The sequence below is a fragment of the Oenanthe melanoleuca genome, chromosome 14 (assembly GCF_029582105.1).
Source record: "Oenanthe melanoleuca isolate GR-GAL-2019-014 chromosome 14, OMel1.0, whole genome shotgun sequence".
NCBI lineage: Eukaryota > Metazoa > Chordata > Aves > Passeriformes > Muscicapidae > Oenanthe > Oenanthe melanoleuca.
Window position 1 is genome coordinate 5,741,597 of NC_079348.1, and position 19,175 is coordinate 5,760,771.

General features: G+C 42.0%; 1 protein-coding gene across 1 annotated transcript in view; it reads left to right on the top strand.

Annotated features, from left to right (window-relative positions):
* FOXK1 (forkhead box K1) overlaps positions 1-19,175 on the top strand; it is a 48,012-nt gene that overhangs the window by 10,706 nt on the left and 18,131 nt on the right. Inside the window, exon 2 of the mRNA XM_056503805.1 lies at positions 15,442-15,639. Coding sequence (XP_056359780.1) covers positions 15,442-15,639 — 198 coding nt within the window. The remainder of the gene's footprint in view (positions 1-15,441; positions 15,640-19,175) is intronic.

Sequence of the window (19,175 nt, forward strand, 5' to 3'; positions counted from 1 at the left end):
GCCAGACTTGTGTGGTGAAGGGGGCAGGATCTGCAGCCAGCTGAAAGTTCCATGGCAGATTTCAAATTCTTAGTATTGAATGAGGTATGGAAATGAATAACCAGTGCTTCTTGTAGAGGCCAACTGTGGCCCTGCAGTTAGTTCCATACTGTCAGTACATATTTAATTCTTGGTGAACTGTTTAATTTCATATTGAAAACAGAACTCTGTGTAGAAGCCAGTATAGGGAAGTTCCTCTGAGCGTGGGTGCAGGTGGGGCTTTTTTTTTGGCACTGAGGTAGGTGTTAATTGTGGTTTATGATTGAGGGGGAAACATAGTTGAGTGTTTCTGCCAAGATGAGCAAAGAAGGAAAATAGTTAATATTGACCTTTTTCATTTTAACCAAGATCAGTGGGACTAGCAGAGGCTTGGAAAGCCTCTCAGAAGGACTCTTGAATTTCACAGAAGCAGGGAAGGAGTGAGAGGTGATGGCAGAGGCTGAGTCACTTCTTGTGGTCTCTGCTGTGGTAGAATGGAAGCCAGACTTAGGCTCTTATCTCAAGATTTGTCATGGAGCAGGGAAAAATTGAGTGTGAATGGGGATTAGACAGTCTTTTCTGGTGCAGTGCACTAGAAAATGGGTAAATGTGTGTGTATTCCAGAGCTGGTGTTGAGCATTTCTGTGACATCTCTGAAAAGCAATGTCAGACTCACTGCCTGGTGCTGCCAGAGTAGCCACGGTCCAGGAGACTTGAAGCAGCCAGGGGCTGTGTGTTGTCATTGGGACTGGGAGCTGTGGTTTGGCAGTGCTCCCTTAGAACTGGGGAAAGTGGGAAATGAGAAATCCTACAGGAAGGTGAGACAGTCAAACCTCTGAGCCCTTGCAAGGGCTGAGCAAAACGTGCTCTGACCCAGGACTATGCAGTGTCTGCCATTTCAGCCTTACAGTGTAGAATTTGTAGACTGGTGCAGGATGAGGTGGCCAGAGCAGAGCACAGAATTAAATGTCATCCTGCATTGTTTCATAAGAGATGCCTTTCACTGTGCACTTGCATTAACTTAGTGGGACAGCAAGTTACCATGGTGTGGATGGACTAACCTTGTTTATCCCTGTACTGTATTTTTCCAATACCATAAAATCTTGGCTGCTGTCAAGCACACACTTGAAGCATATTTATCTCCACGGAGTGCTTTTCTCTTTGAAACTTCTGTTCCAGTCTATAGTACTGCCAATTTGATCTGTACTTCAGCTTTGTTTAATGGCTGTTATCTGGTAGAGTTAGGATTTTGTTTTGGTTTGGCATTTTTCCTTTAAAACATCACATGGGGATCTAAAATGAAGCTGCTTTAGAGCTGAGCACTCAGATATGATTTTTTTTTTCTTTACCACTGTTGTTAGAGTGACAACCATATAAACGAAGCTCTGTGTCCTCTGAATAAGCCCCAAACTTCTGGGAATGAAGGGCTTTGTGGAGATGCTGCCTTAAGACACATCTTAGCTCTCAGTCAGAGCAGGAGTGACAAGTGTGATGTTGATTCTTCCAAGATAAACCCTGGCTGAAAGGACTGAAATCCCCACTTTCTTGCAGTCTGTTCTACAGAGGTCCCTAGAGGCCAGTAATGACTAAAAGTTGTTCAGAAGTGTTTGAAGTGTAGAGCTACTTATTCTAGACAGCTACCCAACCCCATGATAAACGTGGTTAAAATCCCTGGAGAGATCCTGTAAGTTCTAAATATATGTTTACTACAGGAACAAAGTGGACTGTATTTGTAGAGAGAAACAATTGATCCTGCTGCCCCTGTGTTGATTTTTGTGGCTCTAGCATGTGTGGTAAGCGGGAGAGGAGTTAATTTTAGCTTGATTAGCAACACAGAAGGGAATCAAGATGACTGTTGTAAATGGCAGTGGGATGAGATCAATGAGGATAGTTTATTTCCATGCATCTGAGTGGGTGTTCTAAGCAATTTAATTTTTCTTTTTTGTTTGTTTTTAAGAGAACCAAGAATGTTAATGCATTTAGTCCTTGAAATCCTTCCATGGCTGCAATCCTGGGTACTTTATTGTTGCATGGTCATTGCTTTAAATGAACACCAGGTGCTTGTGTGCTGTTCCCAGCAGTTCTTTGTTTCTCTGCTCTCTGTTACCTGGCTCAGCAGCAAGTGGTGAGTGATTCTGGGTACTGCACTCTCCGTTTTTCTCCTACTCACCTTTGTTTATATTCTGAAGCATGTTCCCAACTGTTTATGATTAAACATTGCTCAAACAGCCAGGTTAAGATTTATTGACACAAAGGAGGCTGGGAGGAGGGAGTGGCTGGCTGGTCATCTGTGTCTACTTGCAGCTGATAGTGATGTTATTGACGTTGTCCACGTGTCTGTGCAGTGGCCATGGTGTGTCCCAGAGGCTGCTGTCCAAAAACACTGGCAAGGGACTGATCCCTGGCAACACAGCCTTTTTCCCTTTGTGTGACACAGCCAAAGCTCCAGCAAGGCAATTTGTAGGTGATGCACTCCTTTCTCTTCAGCTTGGCCATCTGGAAACATCCCATGGCTCTTGAGGAGGGGACCTCTATTTTTCTCTTGATGGGAGAGGCTTGCTGATGTCCAGGGAGAGAAATCAGGATTTGAAACTTGCTAAAGGAGTTGTGATCTACAGGAGTTTTAAGCAGTGATTCTTTTTTAAAAGATATCTTGAAATACAATGCTGTTATATAGAATGCAAGGAAGTTCAAAATGGAAGATTGGAAAGTGAGGACTACTTAGGAAAATAAATTAAAATGCAGAAATATTATGAGCTAAAAAGAGACTGAGTTCATTAAAAAATGCCTTCTCTGTAATTAAAACAATTTGTTTCCTGGCCCCTTTTAGTGATGTACAAACTAGATAACTATTTTTTGGAGTGTCTATATGTGCCATGTTAAGTTTTGGTTATTTATTTTCAAGTCAATGCTACTGATAATTTTCAAGTTTTAGGAAAAACAATTAAAACACAGTATTGACAATATGCTAAAAAATTAACAGATTGATCAGCCTAACATGGAAAGGGATTTTTGCACTTAGAAGATTTGATGAGACAAGTGAGATACACACACGTGTTGCACGTAATTTACATTTTCTCTGAAGATCAAATATTTCTTGGCTGGTGCAGAAATGGTTAAGATAGGATCTAGACCTCCACAGGCTGGAATACCTGATTAGAGCAGCCATGGTACACAGGCTGTTGTGTGTTATATAGAGCTTCTTAACTCTCCTTATTTTTATGTATACAACCACACACACAACAAAATAACATAATAGGCTTGCTGTGTGTTACAGATGGTATCAGGCATCTGCAGTGCTGATAGTGAAACTTTCTGGTGCTGGCAGCCAACTTCATTTAAATAAAAGCCTTGTCTGCTCTTTGTGCCAGCCCACTTCTTCGTGGCAAAGTTTCATGTTAGGTTTTTGATGTCAGGCCACTCGTTTTGACACATAAAACACCTCCCTGTTCCCAAGCTTCAAAATAAACAGCAGCTTTCTGGTTAATTTTAGCCTTTAAGGACATCTTACTAAATGTTCTCTGCAGGTCTGTTGACACCCCTGGGAATGCAACTGCAGGGCTTTTCAGCATCAAAAAGCTGAAAGGCAGAATAAATGAGAGAGTGGAATTGTCTGGCAGAGTGTGATGCTGGGTGAAGATGTGGTTTGCCATATGACACACAGAAAAAGTTCACTGTAACATAACTGTGCTCAGAGACATGAAGTTGTTTACAGCAGGGACTAGACAGCAGAACAGAGCAGCTTCTGTAATGCTGTGGTGGAAGTGGGGCCAGAATTCACCCTGGGGAGCCTTTAATGAAAAAAATCAAATAAAACCCCTACCCAATATTGATCAAAAGGTAGATGTCATTGATGCAGATTAATTTATATTGATGTAAAATCGCATCTGATTTTTGTGGGTGTAGGCAAGACCTTCTAAGGCTCCTCCATTTAGCGCCTTGGCAGACTTAGATCTTCACTGGCTGCACTCCAGCCCCATGTGCTGCTGACCTGCAGTGTGCTAAGGAATAGGAGCACTCGGGAAGGGAGCAGGAATTTGTCTTCTGATAGCCAGCCCTGTGCCCTGCACTCCTGGTTTGGAATGAATGGCATATTTTGAAGCTGACTCCAATGTTTTGAAATGTGAAGCTGAGGGAGGTACAATTACAGCACCACCTCTTTGTTTCTCTCTGCCCTGTGGGTGGGCACCAGTAACAGCCATGTTGTGTTGTCTTGAGTATTTAAGTGGTGACTTCTGTGGTGGGCTTCAACAGAGACCCTTCACCTTAATGGTGTTTGTTATAAAGCCTATTAATTATATTCTTTTGATTATACCAAGGCTTGGTTTCTGACATCATCTGGCTTATCATTTGTCTGGAAATAATTGTCAAGATTTTTCTGGATCAATTTTAATAAAAGTTTAATAGTTGAGGCTTTTTATGTTTTTAGAAAATAAGAATTAATCCCTAGTCAGGTGTGGATTGAGTTTGTAAATAACTGGTGATAGTGACGGTATTTTGAGAATATTGTTCAGCTTTTTTTGCAGGCAGTAAGGTGAATGAACAGACACTTAGAGCTGGCATATAGCTGCTGCTGAAAAACTTTCAGAAAGGTTTTTTTTGAAAATTCACATTCCTGACCATTTGCACTTTGATGGCTCTCTGGAGGAGACTGGAGCAGCTTCTGCTAGGGTTTTATTTGGCATTGGACTGAGCAGGATTATTATATGATGCATCCTGCCAAGCTGGGGATAGTAGAATCTGGAGAAGACCTGTTGATAATGTTAATTCTCCAGGCAGGGTGGCAACTTCAGAGGGAGCCTCCTGCTATTCCTTCTGCTCTCCATTAGCAGATTGAAACACCCTTCTCAGCAGTTTTGGCAATTTCTCCCCTGTTCTTCTGTCGGCTGCTGTTTTGATACTCCATGAATTTATTCTCTGACCTCATTGCAGTGTTTCATTACACTGAAAAAATGGCACCTATAATATCATACCTGGTTTGCTCTTTTTTTTCCTTTTCTGCACTGTTTTACTCAAAGGGGAGAGTCTGAAAGTAAAGCTGTGCTTGATAATTTTCAAAGAGTGAAATCAGAACATTAATAAAGAGATATAAGGAATGTAAAATGAAGACATATATACAAAAATACAGCTCTTGATTCTTCAGTGCTAATTCTCAAGTGTGAAACAGCCTCCAATGTTCTCACTTGAATGAAAAATGATCATTTGATCTCTGACAGCAATTGAAAGGATTGCTAAGAAAGATCAGAAATTGTGGGGAAGATGTGTAGAATAAAATGACTATTGGAGTTTCACAGCATGATATCTAAAGTCCAAACCCTCCTGAATGTTTTACTTTTAGCATCCATTTGTTGGAGCCTAAAACCAAAATGCTCCAGCATTTTGTAGTTCTTTGGGTTGGGCTTCTGGGATCTCTTTTCCTTTTTAGCCTTTCTTATCAGCCTGGGGGTGTTTATACTCCTTCCCCCCCACCACCTGTTTGGCTGAGTTTCACTCACTGCCTTTTCCTGGGATAGGCAGTGGCTGAGAGCTTGCAGTTCTAAGTGCTGTGAGGGGGGATGTCTGCAAGGAATGAGGGATCACAGATATTTTCTGTATACATCTCTGTGTGCCTGCTGCTGGCAGGGAGAAGAATCCCAGAAGTTTGGCCAAATTTTGCAGTCTTCAAAAGGAGTTTGCTAAAATACCTACTTGAAAATCTGCCTCTATGTGGAAGTGTTTCTCAATTTGTTTGAACCTTGATGAAATGGCATAGAGGGAAGCCCTGTGCAACTGTGCTCAATAGAAACATTCATTACAGCTAATTTACTTCGTGCTTTTAAGAGATGTAACTATTCATAAGTTGTGGTTTTGCCTGTTGCTGCTGGTAGTATTTGTTTTAAGCAGATTCACTTGCCTGCACATGCTCTTTGCCCATCTGAAATCTTGTCTGGCTGTGTTGGAAACCTCATTTTAAGCCTGGTGATCTGCAGTGTTAGGCAAAGGCCAGTGTAACCTGGGTGCCTTCTCATAAAGGGAAGAAGCCTTTATCGTGCATACAATTCCAGTTAAACAGTAACAAGGAGCATAAAGAAAAGGTCTTGTCTGTGACTGAGAAATGGCAATTTTAAATTTTCCTGAAGCATTGTCCTTGTTCAGCCATCTTACTTCTCAAGGCCATTCAGTGAATAAGCTCATGAAGCACAAAGGTACTAAAAAGCATTGATTTTGCAGCATTCAGAGCCTGGGTATCCCATCTGAGATAAACACAGACCCACTCCTGTTCCTGCAGGTTGCCATGGGAGGATTGCCATGGGTACATGGCCACAGAAGGCTCCTGTTAGAATGCAGAAAACAGTTTTGGTCTTTGTTTTGTCCCTTTGTCACACAGCTGAGTGACCTGGGGTTTAAAATAATTAGGCTGGATTTTTTTAAAATGGTGACTTCTCTGATTCAGGAAGTTTTGAAAATTTCCAGCATGTGGCTGATGTGATTTGCCTGATAAAGACCAGAGCTTTTCTCAAAATGAATGAATTGCAGTTTGTTTTCTGAAAGGAGAATGCAGTCTTTGGATCATGTGATGCAAATCTGAGTCTGTTGTTACATGCTCTGTCTTTTTATAGTCTATTACAAATCTGCAGCATTTTTGTTGGTACCTTCTTCTCTCCTTTCTCTGCTTGACATTTTTCCCCTCCACCTTCTCTGTGTTGGTGATGCCATCTGGAAGGCAAGCTAAGGGATCTGATTTGCCTGGCAACTTAGTCCCAACAAAAAAGAGATGATTAATTATTCCAGCTACCTGGTTTGCCTTGCTGTGCTGAGGTTTGGATGGTACTGTTGGCACGAGGGTGACACTGGGAGAAAATGGCAGAAGAGAAGGAAAGGGGTGGTGAAGTGGAGGAAATACTTCTTACAGCAGAGAATCAGATTTAGATTGTGTTAAAATAAATCTACATGAGGTTGGGTAACACAACTGAGATCTCTTTGGGGAGATAATTTTAAAGCCAGATGAAACACAGAATTTTATCTGCTTTCCTATTGCTGATCCCAGCAAGTCCAGGAAAGATGAGGATTTCCGGCTAACTCAGATGTATTTCAGGGGAAGGAATCTGGGATTACAGGGTAGTCAATAATAATTGCACTGGACTGGGTGTGAGGAGTTCCTAATAACTTCAGTGTGAGTTTGCCTTTACTAAAACTGGATATACATTATTTCTGGTACAGGAGCAATACCTTAGGCATGGTAATACCAGGGTCCCCAGAGCACTGATGTTCAGCTGGAACATGGCATGGAAATTGTTGCTGGAACTTTTTCTGAAAAACGTTCCCTACAGAAGAAAATTTAAACTCATGAAGTGGAAGTAAGACCACTGTCTTTTGAATTGAACTAATTATTTCAAACATGAGCTCACTCAGATATGCACACAGGCAGTTCTGGTTCAGCCTTGGCTGACAGATGAACTCCTTTGTGTATCTGCAGTGTTAAGCATGACAGCATATATTAAATACAGTGCTACAAAGCATGCAAGGCAAGTGATTTGTGAGCCCGGGGTAACTCTGGGGTTAGGAACCAGTCCTCCAGATCTAAACTCATGTGGTGACTTACAGAATAATTATGACCAAACATTACAATGGGTTGCTCTGTCATTGGAGCAGTGGGGGAGATCACTGTAATCCTTTATTTGCAGATGATCTCAGTACTTTTTAAATCTAGTTTTTTGTCAGTTATGTTACAAAGAGTAACAGTGATTTTTCTAGCTTTTCCTCTCACTGAACAATAGTAGGATAATACCAGAAGTGTTTTTGTAGGCAGCTCTGCAGTTTATTTTCTTGTACCGCTGTTGTTTGGCCAAGTGCATGTCTTGCTTTTCTTCAGATTGATTTGATTCATTACAGGAAGAACAAATGTGGATTCTGGACTTTACCATTTGCTTGCAGACCCTTTACTTATCTCTTCATGTATACAACAAATGATGTCACCAGCCATGAGGTATTTCTCTGTGTGTTTGATAAAGGACTTTATGGGTAGGTTTTCAATAGAATTTCTGTGCTAAAACTGCTCAGAGCAGTAGAGTAGTTGAAAGGGAAATAGCAAATGCTGAAAACTTTACTTTTAGACTGCAGTAATCTCTGAAATGAACCAAGCACTCTTAAACCTGTGGTAGTTACACTGCCTGTGTCCTGTAGCCTATAGAGATGTGTAAGGAAAAGCGTTACAGTAACTCTTAAATTACCATGTGATAGGCACATGCTTGTTTTGTGATGTGTATTTACACTAAAAGGAATAAAATGTATCTGTCTTCTTTCCTTCAGAACTCTCTGTAGTGTCAGTGCAATTAACTTTTTTGTTTGGAATGCAGATAGCACTACCCGAATGGATTATATAACTGGTTTCTTATTGGTACTGCTTACCAAGTGCTATTTAGGGGAAAAATTGTAGGGTAGGGAGTGGAACAGGAAATGTTGGGTGATATTATTATTATTATTAGTATTATTATTATTATTAATAATAATAATAATAATAATAATAATAATAATAATAATAATAATATTTTATTGCGAAGGAGGTTTGAATAGTACCTAATCTCCTGTGACAGCTCAGACAGCTTTCAGAGCTTGTTATATGGTTTTATGACAATCATTCAAACTAATATTCATTTTAATTTAGTTGTGATTGAAAGGTGATTTTTGTACTTGTGCTTTTGCCCACCTTACTGCTTCAGACAACTTAGTTCCAGCAACGTAATCATTTTGAGCAAAATACTTGTGATGATTATTCCCATTGGGGCGTAAGGGTTGAGTTTATTTTTGTGAAGGCAGAGAACATTGATTTGGTTATTTCAGTTACTGAGATGGGAGACATCCTTCTCAGTATTTTGCAGTTGAAGTGTTTTGTTTTGTATTATATGATGCAGTGAGGCTTTGTGCTGCAGAAAAGCTGAAGTTGTGAAAAGCATTGCTGTCCCTGGGCAGAGTGCAGCATCACAAAGCAGCAAGTCTTGGTCAATAAGTGCTCCCAGCTCAGCTGTTGCAGAGGTCACAGCAATTCTCAGAGCCTTGTTTTTGAAGAAATTAGAATCTCAGTTGTTCTTGTCTCAGTTTGCTTATCTCCCTGTGGGCAAACCTTCAGGGCTTAGATATATGTTTAGTTAAGTGAAGCAAACTGTTATATTTTTCTAACCAAATTTAGATTCATTTTTGGTGCACAGGTGCTTAAACTTTCCCAGTGAGTCTTTTATGTTGTTCAAGGCACATCCTTTCACACTGCTTCAAAAGGTTTTGTGAATAGGGAGTGGATTCAGGATTTTCATAGATGTAGGCTTGTGGTTCTTTGCTTAGCTGGTTACAGAAGATAAAGAAAATGGGTTACAGGGGGTAACTGGACACTTTTCTGTAATGGCTGCTCTGTACAGCACCTGCACATTGATTGTAGCCTGAAATTTTGGTATTTATGGTACACATTCACTGAAAGGATGATAAGTATGCATCTTGTCCTCAAGTAGAATTACATCAGGCATCTTGAAATAGCTGGTAAGGATAATAGCCTGACAGAGATAACTGACAGCAAATTCTCACTTGTACTGAGAGACCCAACATGATTTTGGAATTTCGTTGGTGGAAATAGTACTGTATTCTTTGGGGTGAGTGAGCTATGTGTAACTGGCACAAAACCAGTGATTTTCAGAGAAATTGCAGGGAACAGAGAAACAGCTGTTTCGTGGGGGTTGTTTGGGATTTTTTCTCTTTTACAAGGGTTTTTATGGGCATTCTTGGTCAAACTTTAGCCAGTAGTGGCATAGAGCTCTGTATCATCATGATGTGCTGCTGTGATTAGAGCCCTGGCCGGCCACTTTTGCTGAATCCAAGGTATTTACTGATTGTAGAGATAACTGCCTCATCCTCAAGAGTTGGACTACTGTCCCCTCACATGACAGAATCACAGAATTGTTTAGGTTGGAAAGGACCTTTAAGATCATTGAGTCCAACCATTCTCCCAGCACTGCCAATGGCACCACTGAACCATGTCCCCAAGTGTCACATCCACAGGTCTTTTAAATCCCTTCTCAGACAGTGATTCTACCACTGCCTTGGGCAGCCTGTTCCACTGCTTGACAGCCCTTTAGGTGAAGAAATGGTTCCCAATCCTCAATTTAAACCTCCCTTGGCACAACTTGAGGCCTTTTCTTCTTGTCCTGTTGTTACTTTGGAGCAGAGCCTGACGTCCCCTGGCTGTTCCCTCCTGTCAGGGAGTTGTGCAGAGCCAGGTCCCCCTGAGCCTCCTTTTCTCCAGGCTGAGCCCCTTTCCCAGCTGCCTCACCTGTTCCCCATGGACTTGTGCTTCAGATCCTTCCCCAGCTCTGCTCTCTTCTCTGGACACACTCCAGCCTCTCAGTGTCCTTCCTGAACTGAGGTGCCCAGAGTGGACACAGCATTTGAGGTGGGACAATCCCTGCCCTGGTCACACCAGTGCTAACACAGAGTGATGGAGGGAAAGCTTGGGATACTGAGTGTCAGCAGGGTGGTTACAGTATCTGCATGTTTAAAAAGAAAGGGGCAGTTGACCCCAAAGGGAGACTGTCATGCTTAAGCAGGTTTTGAATGAGACCTGGGGGCTGTGGTACCCTCTGATTCAAGTTGTAAAAAGTGATATGTGTAACAGAGCACCTCCTACAATGTTTCTCGCTCAACCTGCATCTCTGTAGCACTGTACCACAGATGCAGTTGTACCCCCAACATTCAGGAATAACAGGATTTTATAAATTATAGTGAGATAAAGTAGACAAAGATGGTACCAAGTTGCTGATTACAACACGTGTAGTAGTTCCAGCTTACTTTTCTGGTTATTCTTTTTGCATGATGAACTGGAATGATGTTTGTATATAGCATAACATACTACATTATGTTTATATATACAACATAATATATATAAATATTATTCCAAGTTTTATATATGCATATTATATGTATATTTTATATATATGTTTCACCTTGGCTTTCTCATGATTTGTATTCTTTTGTCACTGTGCTTTTCCTCAATGTAAATGTAAAAGCATAAATCCAGCACAGTTTCCTGCCTCCTTTAAAAAATCTTTAAATAGCCTTTCCTTGCTGTCATGCAGCAGGTCTTAGCAGAAGTCATTTGGTGCTAACACCACTCAGAATGCTTTAACAAAGAAGTCAGTGACTGTAATAGCTTCTATTGAACTTGGTACTATGTTATGGCAAATGCATCTCCGTTCCCTTTGCATCTGTGAGTAAAAGGTGCTTTGAGGAGGAGGAAAATGCCTGCTTTTTATAGAGCCATGCAGGGTATGCAGTCATTTTGTTGGGCTTTTTCCCCGAACCATCTTTCCTGAAGTCTGCTGCAGGGTGACTGTTTATGTAAAGTCTAGTGTTTCCTAGCACTTTATTTTCAGACTTTATGTAGATGAAATGCTTGTGGTCACTGTCACTGGTTCACCACATAAAGGATGCCTAATAGCATGGGAGCTGTGCTGTCAGTGGGAGGAGCTCGCCCAGGAAACTTTTGGAAAAATCTGTCTTGTGTAAAACAAGCAAACAAAATTCTAGCAACATCTTTTCTGTGACTGTAACCATGTGTGGAATGTGCACTCCTTCTCTTCCCCTTGGTCTGCAGTGTATATATAGCATTCAGCCACTTGCTATGGATTCTGTGCACTCCAGCAGGCAGCACGGAGCCAGCAATCCATTTTCTGTGACTCTCCTGCCTGTAGTCTAAGAAGGCAGGAATTGTTTCTGTGCAGTTTTTGGAGTTGGGGAAGATGTTTTGAGTTTTGACACAAACTAAAAAAAAAAATTAAAAAACCCTTTCTGTTCTCACTACCTTGCAAGGCATCCTAGAGAAATTGGAGCCGTTTCCCACAAGGAACTGATGTATGTGCCATACTGTAAATGTGATTTCAGCCCATATGATTTCTACGACCAGGGATTGATTGCAGCATGTACCTGTCTGTAGCAGGTTATTAAGTAAACTCAGCAGATCTGTAACTGAGGCGGGCTCTTCCTGCCAGTAACAAGACCAAAGATTTTGCAGGCCATTAATTCATCCATCTAATCAGCTGGAAATTTTAGAGGTGCTTGAAAGAATTGCCTCTTGGGCACCCTTGGAAATCCCAGTTAACTTCATTATACTTTTTATGTTGAGTCTAATCTGTGCTTTCAGATTGATCTTTTTCTCATAATGAAAATGTTAAGCAGGAGTAAAAATTGTTATTGCATCTTTGATAGGAATTGTGCAACATAGATCAAATAGTGTAACTCAGTTTAAATAACCTGAAATATATACAGTAATCTTAAGGAATGCATGCTCAGTTCTGATTGGGTTGTCAGTCTTGTCCTGCTTATTTTCTCTAGAAGTATAATTCTCAAAGGTTTAAGTCCTGCACTAATGTGCCTCACTCCTAAATAGGACTACCTGATATAATTTAAGTTTATCCTCTTGGTTGGAGAGTAATTAAGGGAACAATAGAAAAGCTTATTAAAACTGCATTCAGGTTCATTGTAATGAAAAGTGATCTTCCTGTGACAAGATGCTTCCAAAATCATGTTTTTCTGATTTCTCACTGACACGGTTCCCCAGCATTAGGCTGTGTCGATTTGAAGCAGAGCCTTGGGCTGTGCTGGTGCCCCTGTTTGCATTGCTGTGGTGGTTGTGATAGGCTGGAACAATAACCTTAATCCCGGGCACCTTCTCACCCCCGAGGGAAGGGAGGAGTTCCGCAGGAATTTACAATCTGCTTTGCATTGCATTTCCATTTCTTGGGTCGCAGGTTTTTACATCAGGAAAAGCATAAATTCTGCTATGTTAGCCCAGCTTGGCTTTGCAGGCTGTGTGAGTACTGAAACCAGCACAGAGCAGGCTGCAGGACTTTCTAAAGCTGTCAGCAGCCTTGCATGTATCCACTGCCTGGTTTACTTGGGACTGGTTCCTTACAAAATGGCCATGTTCGTGTTAGTTACCATAATCCAGGAAAGCTGGTTGTACATCCTGGGTTCTGCTTCAGTGAACTGGGAAGCCTGTCTGTCTAAAAACAAAATCACAGCAGCCAACAAATTGTTTGCTTGTGTAGTCAGCCCAGCCCAGGCTGTGTTTCTCTGCCCTGGTTGCAGCTGAGATTGAGGGTAAATCACATGGCAGGGTCGGGTGGCCCTGGGGAGGCTCTCAGGGAAAAGCAGCGCTGGATGGGCCTTTTCAACACCACATTTCAGGTTGACTCATGATTTTGGAAAAGTAACAGGCTTTTTGACATTGCCCACGCTCAGAGTCTGATGAGACAGCCTCTCACAATGGTTTGGTGCAGGTATCACTTTTTATCTAATATTGTTGTAGCATCAGTCAAGTGGGATAGAGTTAAGGAGTTTCTTTACCATCACCTCAGAGCAATTTAGGAGATATGCATCTGGCATTACTGGGTCCTTCTGAAGACATAAGTGGCAGTGGGATAGAGCTCTTTACTGCTGTGAGGCTGCAGTGGGGGATCTCCTGGCCTCAGCAGTGCTGCAAAACTGCCTTAGGGCTCTGTGCAGTCAGGCCTGTTGATCAGCAGCAGGCTGGGATTGCACTGAACACTGCTGAGCAGGGACTGATGTGTCCTTGACTCAGGTGTTGGAAAATGCTGAGCAGTTGGTGTTAGAGCAAAGAATTCCATCTCTCTGTGACAGGCAGCTCAGCTTTACCCTGATAAGGGCTTGAGAAATGATGAAGCTTTGCTCATACTGGTTTTGAGCCTTAGTGCATGTGATGCTCATTGCAAATACATGTACTTTGAGCTTTTTCTTTTTAAGCAAATCCAGGTAGCAGTACAAAGCTTAAAATCCAGGGCAGTGGCTCAACATCCTTGTTTCAGATTTCAGAGGTTGTGCCTGCTGCTGGCAGACACTGCAAGGCACAGGCACTGCTGTTCTGAACTGTGCCTTCATGTTGAGTCTGCAGGGAGGCCTTTTTAGAAGGGTTAGATAAAGACAATTAGGCTGCATTGCCAGCAATGATGTTCTTATTTAATGCATTAATGAGTGCAGGTGGCAGGACCTCTGAAGTGAATTAAATGCAATGCAAACTCCTGCTGTACTAGAGCCATTGTGAGCCACTGGATGCTAAGCCAGCTCATTTGAGAGATGAGGTGGGAGATGGGAATGAGCTTCCCATACCTGAATGATACTTTTGAGCACATACATACAGCACAACACAGAGCTAGTGCCAAAGAACCAAGAGCGAGCGAGTGTGTTTTAGAGCTGCAGTTCTGTCAATAGCAGCATTAAGATAAGGTGGTCACAAAAACATATTGACTTTCTTGTCACCTTGTGCTGTTACCTGGTAGGATTCAATAATGCACTGGCTGAAAGAATTCTGTTCAGCCCACACCAGCACTTACAGTGCTAGAACAACACCACCCAAATCTCTTCCTTTCCTTCTATAGGCAAGATGCTGGAATCCAGCACAATTACTGTGCTCTGCTGGCCTTTCCCGCAGTGAAACCTGGTTTTTATTTCCTGCTGCTTTAACCTTAGTATCAGTGAAATGATCCCTGGAAAGCTTGTATTGATTGCAGATGATTGTCTAATTAAAGTGCAATAAGAAGAATTGCAGAACACTCCTTCTTACAGCCCTATGCTTATTGTAGACACTGGAAATTAGAAAGCTTTTTGTTCAAATATGGAAAATGTCAGTGCTTATTTCCTTTTGAATTTCCAAGCATCTCCTGAAGGCTGCACTTGTAGATGTGGGATTAATTTTTTCCCTAAATAACAATTGGAAAGAAGTGTTGCTTAGAGAAGGAATGAGGCCCTACAGGCTTGCAGGGGCCCTGTTCTAAACCTGCTAGCTGTAACCCTAAAGGGAGGCACTTCTATATGAATGTATTTTAATCTGAAAACTGCTAGATGATCCTTTAACATCATGTGCACGAATATAAATGGATATCAATTATACAATATATGGAGACAAATCTATAAATAGTGCTCTCTGGTCTTACCTGGAGGCTGTTAGTTGCTCTGCCTGGACTTTATGGCTGTTTTGTTCCCTATTCGTTGTGGTTTGATATTTTCAAGTGACTTGGGTTTTCCTGAGATGTGTGCAATTAGCTAATTAAAAATAGGTCCTAGTCCTTGATACATTGCAGGAACCCAAGAGTTTGTTGTTACAGGACTGCATCTTGCTTTGTCACTGATTGAATACATGGCCTTGAGGAAATCACTGAACTTACCCAAACCTTCAGCTTGCACCTCAGCTCTAGATGACCCATGATCCACTGTGAAGTATTTAGAGCTATATGCACAATCAGTAGTTCTGCCCAAGACACTGGGCAGAAAGATCAGTAGAGAATGGTGGACTTTGAATTAATTAATGATGCATCAGCTGCATACAAAACCTTTTAAATACGTTCAGTATCGTGTGTGAAACTGACTTTTCCCTTTCTTTCCTTCCAGATGTACTTTCCGATTCCCTAGCACGGTTATAAAGATCCAGTTCACATCTTTATACCATAAAGAGGAAGTGAAAGAGGAAGCCTCAGCACATCCCCTTCGGCCACTTTACCCTCAAATATCACCTCTGAAGATCCACATCCCGGAGCCGGATCTCCGGAGCGTGGTCAGTCCCCTCCCATCCCCCACAGGCACTATCAGGTAAGATGCTCATTATCCAAAGTGTGTTCTCTGACATCAGTCTGTCAGCCCTGTTTTATTTGGTGCAAGAAATGCCCCATTAAAAATAACTGGTTAAATCTGTGATGTTCAAAGCTATGCAAGACTGCTAAAAACCGTTCTGGTGGCTGGCAGTAGAGCACAAGGGTTTTGTTTAAGAGCTCAGAGGGCTCAAGGGTAAACGTGAGTGTTGGTTTCACACTATAGAGTTACATATAGAGTCTATCTTTGGCAGTGGAATTAGAAATATTTTTTGAGAGCCACCTATATGCATGGAGAAAAGAAAGCAGGCATATACTTTCTATCTTAAGACTGCCTGTTTTATTTTTATCTCAGTAATATTCTGTTGTTGCTGGGTGGTGCTGCTGTTATCTGAAGTTCGGGACAAGGGTGGCCATTGGCATGTGGTTTCCTGGGAATGGAAGGAAATAGGGGTAGGATGCTGACCATGTACTGAGGGGCTGTAGCAATCTAAATGTACATCTGGACGAGTATCCTGTTTTGTAAATTATCTGATCCATGGATGTAGAAGATGAAAGTCGTAGATGCAGTAAAAAGTAAGATGCAGTAGAAATAAGCTGAACGGTTACTGGAATATTTTCTTTTTCAGCAAAGAGATGAGGTTACAAAGTTTCAGCAAAATCTTTTAAAGTTAAATCTGTTACTTCAAGTATAATACGTTTTATAAAGTAAAGGAAACTAGTGGTACAGGATGATGTATTAGAATTTTAAAATGTGCGGGTATCAAAATAGCAAGAGTGTGCCTTGTAATAGTAGTAGCCTTTGGGTTGTTTTCTTGTCTGTACATTTGTAAAAAAGTATAATATGCAAATCTCTTCTGACAGCGCTAATTCAGTGAGTAGCATTCAAATCTGCATGGCTGAGACTGAGACTTCAGTGTCACAATGAAGCCAGTTTGGGTTTGTGTGATCTGGAGGCTTGTTTGGGTTTTTCCGACCGTCTCGCAGAGCTGCACAGATGTGCAGTGCAGATATTCTAGAAAGAGGGGGCTGGAGGTAGCTGTGGTTTTACTCCTCTGTTCAGGCACTGCTTTTAGTTTATATTTAACCTTCTCCTTTTAGATGAAGCTTGTTGCTGGGAGGGGAGGGGGATGGTTCCTTTGCCAACATATGGTAGTTAGTTTCCATTCAGTCATCTTGTGCAAAGCAGCACAGTGTGGTTTGTGTTACTAACAGAGGCTGTATCTTTTGACTCTGGCATATGCCTGCAACTGATATTTGATTCCCTGAGAATGTTTCTTTTGCATAAGGAGAAAGTGGAAATAGTAGTGTTGAATTGTGCTCGGCCCCTAACGCAGTGTTTACTAAGGATGATTAATGATTGCATCCGTTTGTCTTGAGCAGAAGCTAACCCAGCCAAGTCTTCAGAAAACCTCAAAAGACATCTGAGGTTTTGCTTGCCGAAGCCCTTTCATTTCCGAGTTCCTCTTACAGAGGAGGGGCTGACACGTTTGTAAACATCCCTGCTCAGCCCCTTCAGCCTTCCCCTCTCCCCAGCAGGGTCTTGCAGCTCTCCCCTGTGGGCCGGGCTTTGGGAAGTGCTGTGGGTGTTTCTGCCGGAGAAGGGAATGCTCCTTTGGGAACATGCAGCTATGCATTCTGGCCATCTGACTTCCAGGCCAGCTCTCTGCTCTCTCCTCCTTCCCAGAGGCAGAGCTGGGAGGGCTGGTGGGGCTCAGCATGAAACTCAGACCCCTCTCCCACCGCTGCCTTTGGGAGGTGGTTGCTGGGTTCTCCTCCTCCTCCTTCCTCTCCCCCTTCTAGTATTTACTTTCCTAATTTGGTGCGTTTGCCTTGCTCCTCCCTGATTGGCCCATGGAAAATTATTGCAGTTTGGAAATCCTGGGCAGGGTGAAATTTCCTTTTTGGAAAGTGGCTCCTGGCCCCCTTTTCCTGCCTCCACCCTGGTGTAGGGCAGGGGCTGTACCTGCACTCCCCCCACCAGATCCAGCCCTGCCCTCCTGACCCCCAACCTCCTCTGCCTCCCTGTTTACACTGCAGCTTGCTTCCCTGCAGGTTCTCCCCTGCAAGCTTCTGGGCTTTTTCCAGCCTATTTATTTTCCCTCTGCAAAGTGCAGTGCCTAGAGAGGGACTGAGCTTTAGTTAAACAAAACCAAACCTGCCACCCTCAGCAGCTTTGCAAAGCAAGATTCCTGCTTGTTCCTGGGGAGAAATGTGCTCACTGTTTTCTCAGCTAAGGTGTTTTGTCTCCAGGAGGGGCTGTGTGTGGATGTATTTTGAATGCTGTTGTACAGCTGTAAGGGAAAATGTTGGTTGGCAGCCTGCTGTGAAGGTTGCAAACAGACATGGATTATTTCTTCCTGCTTTGAGTTCAAAACTCCTTTTCAAAAAAAATCAGACTTGCATGTTCCAGAAAGGAAAAGGCCACTGTGGTTGTAAGAACTCAGTAGAAGCAGCCTGCCATTTTACACAGCATATGAAAGGGCAGAGTAGCACCAAATCACTCCTCAGTAGGTTCAAGGCATAGAAAAGTTCTGTGAAAATCGTGTGGGGTTTGGTTGAATTCAGCTCTAGTTTTCAGGAGATAAAACTGAGTCACATTTTCAGGAGTTAAGGAACTGTCTGTCAGTACATGGCTTTAAGCTTCTGCACCTTTGGATTTGGAGGATCCTTTTTGGGTGACAGTGGTTCCACAAAGTTTCTCACCTATGCTGCAAACACTTGACTTTGCCTGATTTTGTGATAAATGCACAATATCTACATGTATGTGACTCTGTGTGGCCACCCAGTCTGCAGAGTAGCTTGTGCTTGGATTGTTATCAGATCTACATAGACAAGGTGTGATGCAGGATTGGTCTCAAAGTCTTGCTGAGTTGGAGTTTAGATTTACAGTGTTTAGTTTCCTTTTTACTATAGTCCAGTCATTGTTAATGGCCCTATAGCAGTAACTTAATTCAGTTTACCAAAAGGCATCTCTCTGCAGCCTTGCCCCTCAGAGCTGGGGTGGTTTTAATATTTATGAAAATTAAATTCTTTCCTTTGAACTTGCTTCCCTATTCTAAACAGCAATTATGTTCTTGGTTATATATATATATATATATATATATATATATATACAGATACACTACAATACAGAAATACTAAATGTCCTACTATGGAGGTCGGTATTATTATTCATATTTTACAGCTGCTGCTTCTGGCTTATCTCTGCACTAGAATAAGTTTGGGCTTGAACATTTTGTCTTGTACTTGTTTGGGTTTTTTTCACAGAAAGGGCATGGATTTTTAGCTCACAAGCACTGCCTTTATCAGTAAAAAAATTTCTTTGACATGTAGGAGTAAGAGTCCTTAGGGCCCTGTGAGAGCCACTGCTTGAAAACTGCCTGGTGAGGTTCAGTGTTAACAGCTAAACTGGTACATATTTGTGGGTGAACCCAAATTTTTATTTTAGCTGTTAGTACTTAATGTGCCTGCCCATGTTTGGCTGTTACTAGAAGGGTTGATAACTAGTTTACGGTGTAGTTAATGGTATGAATA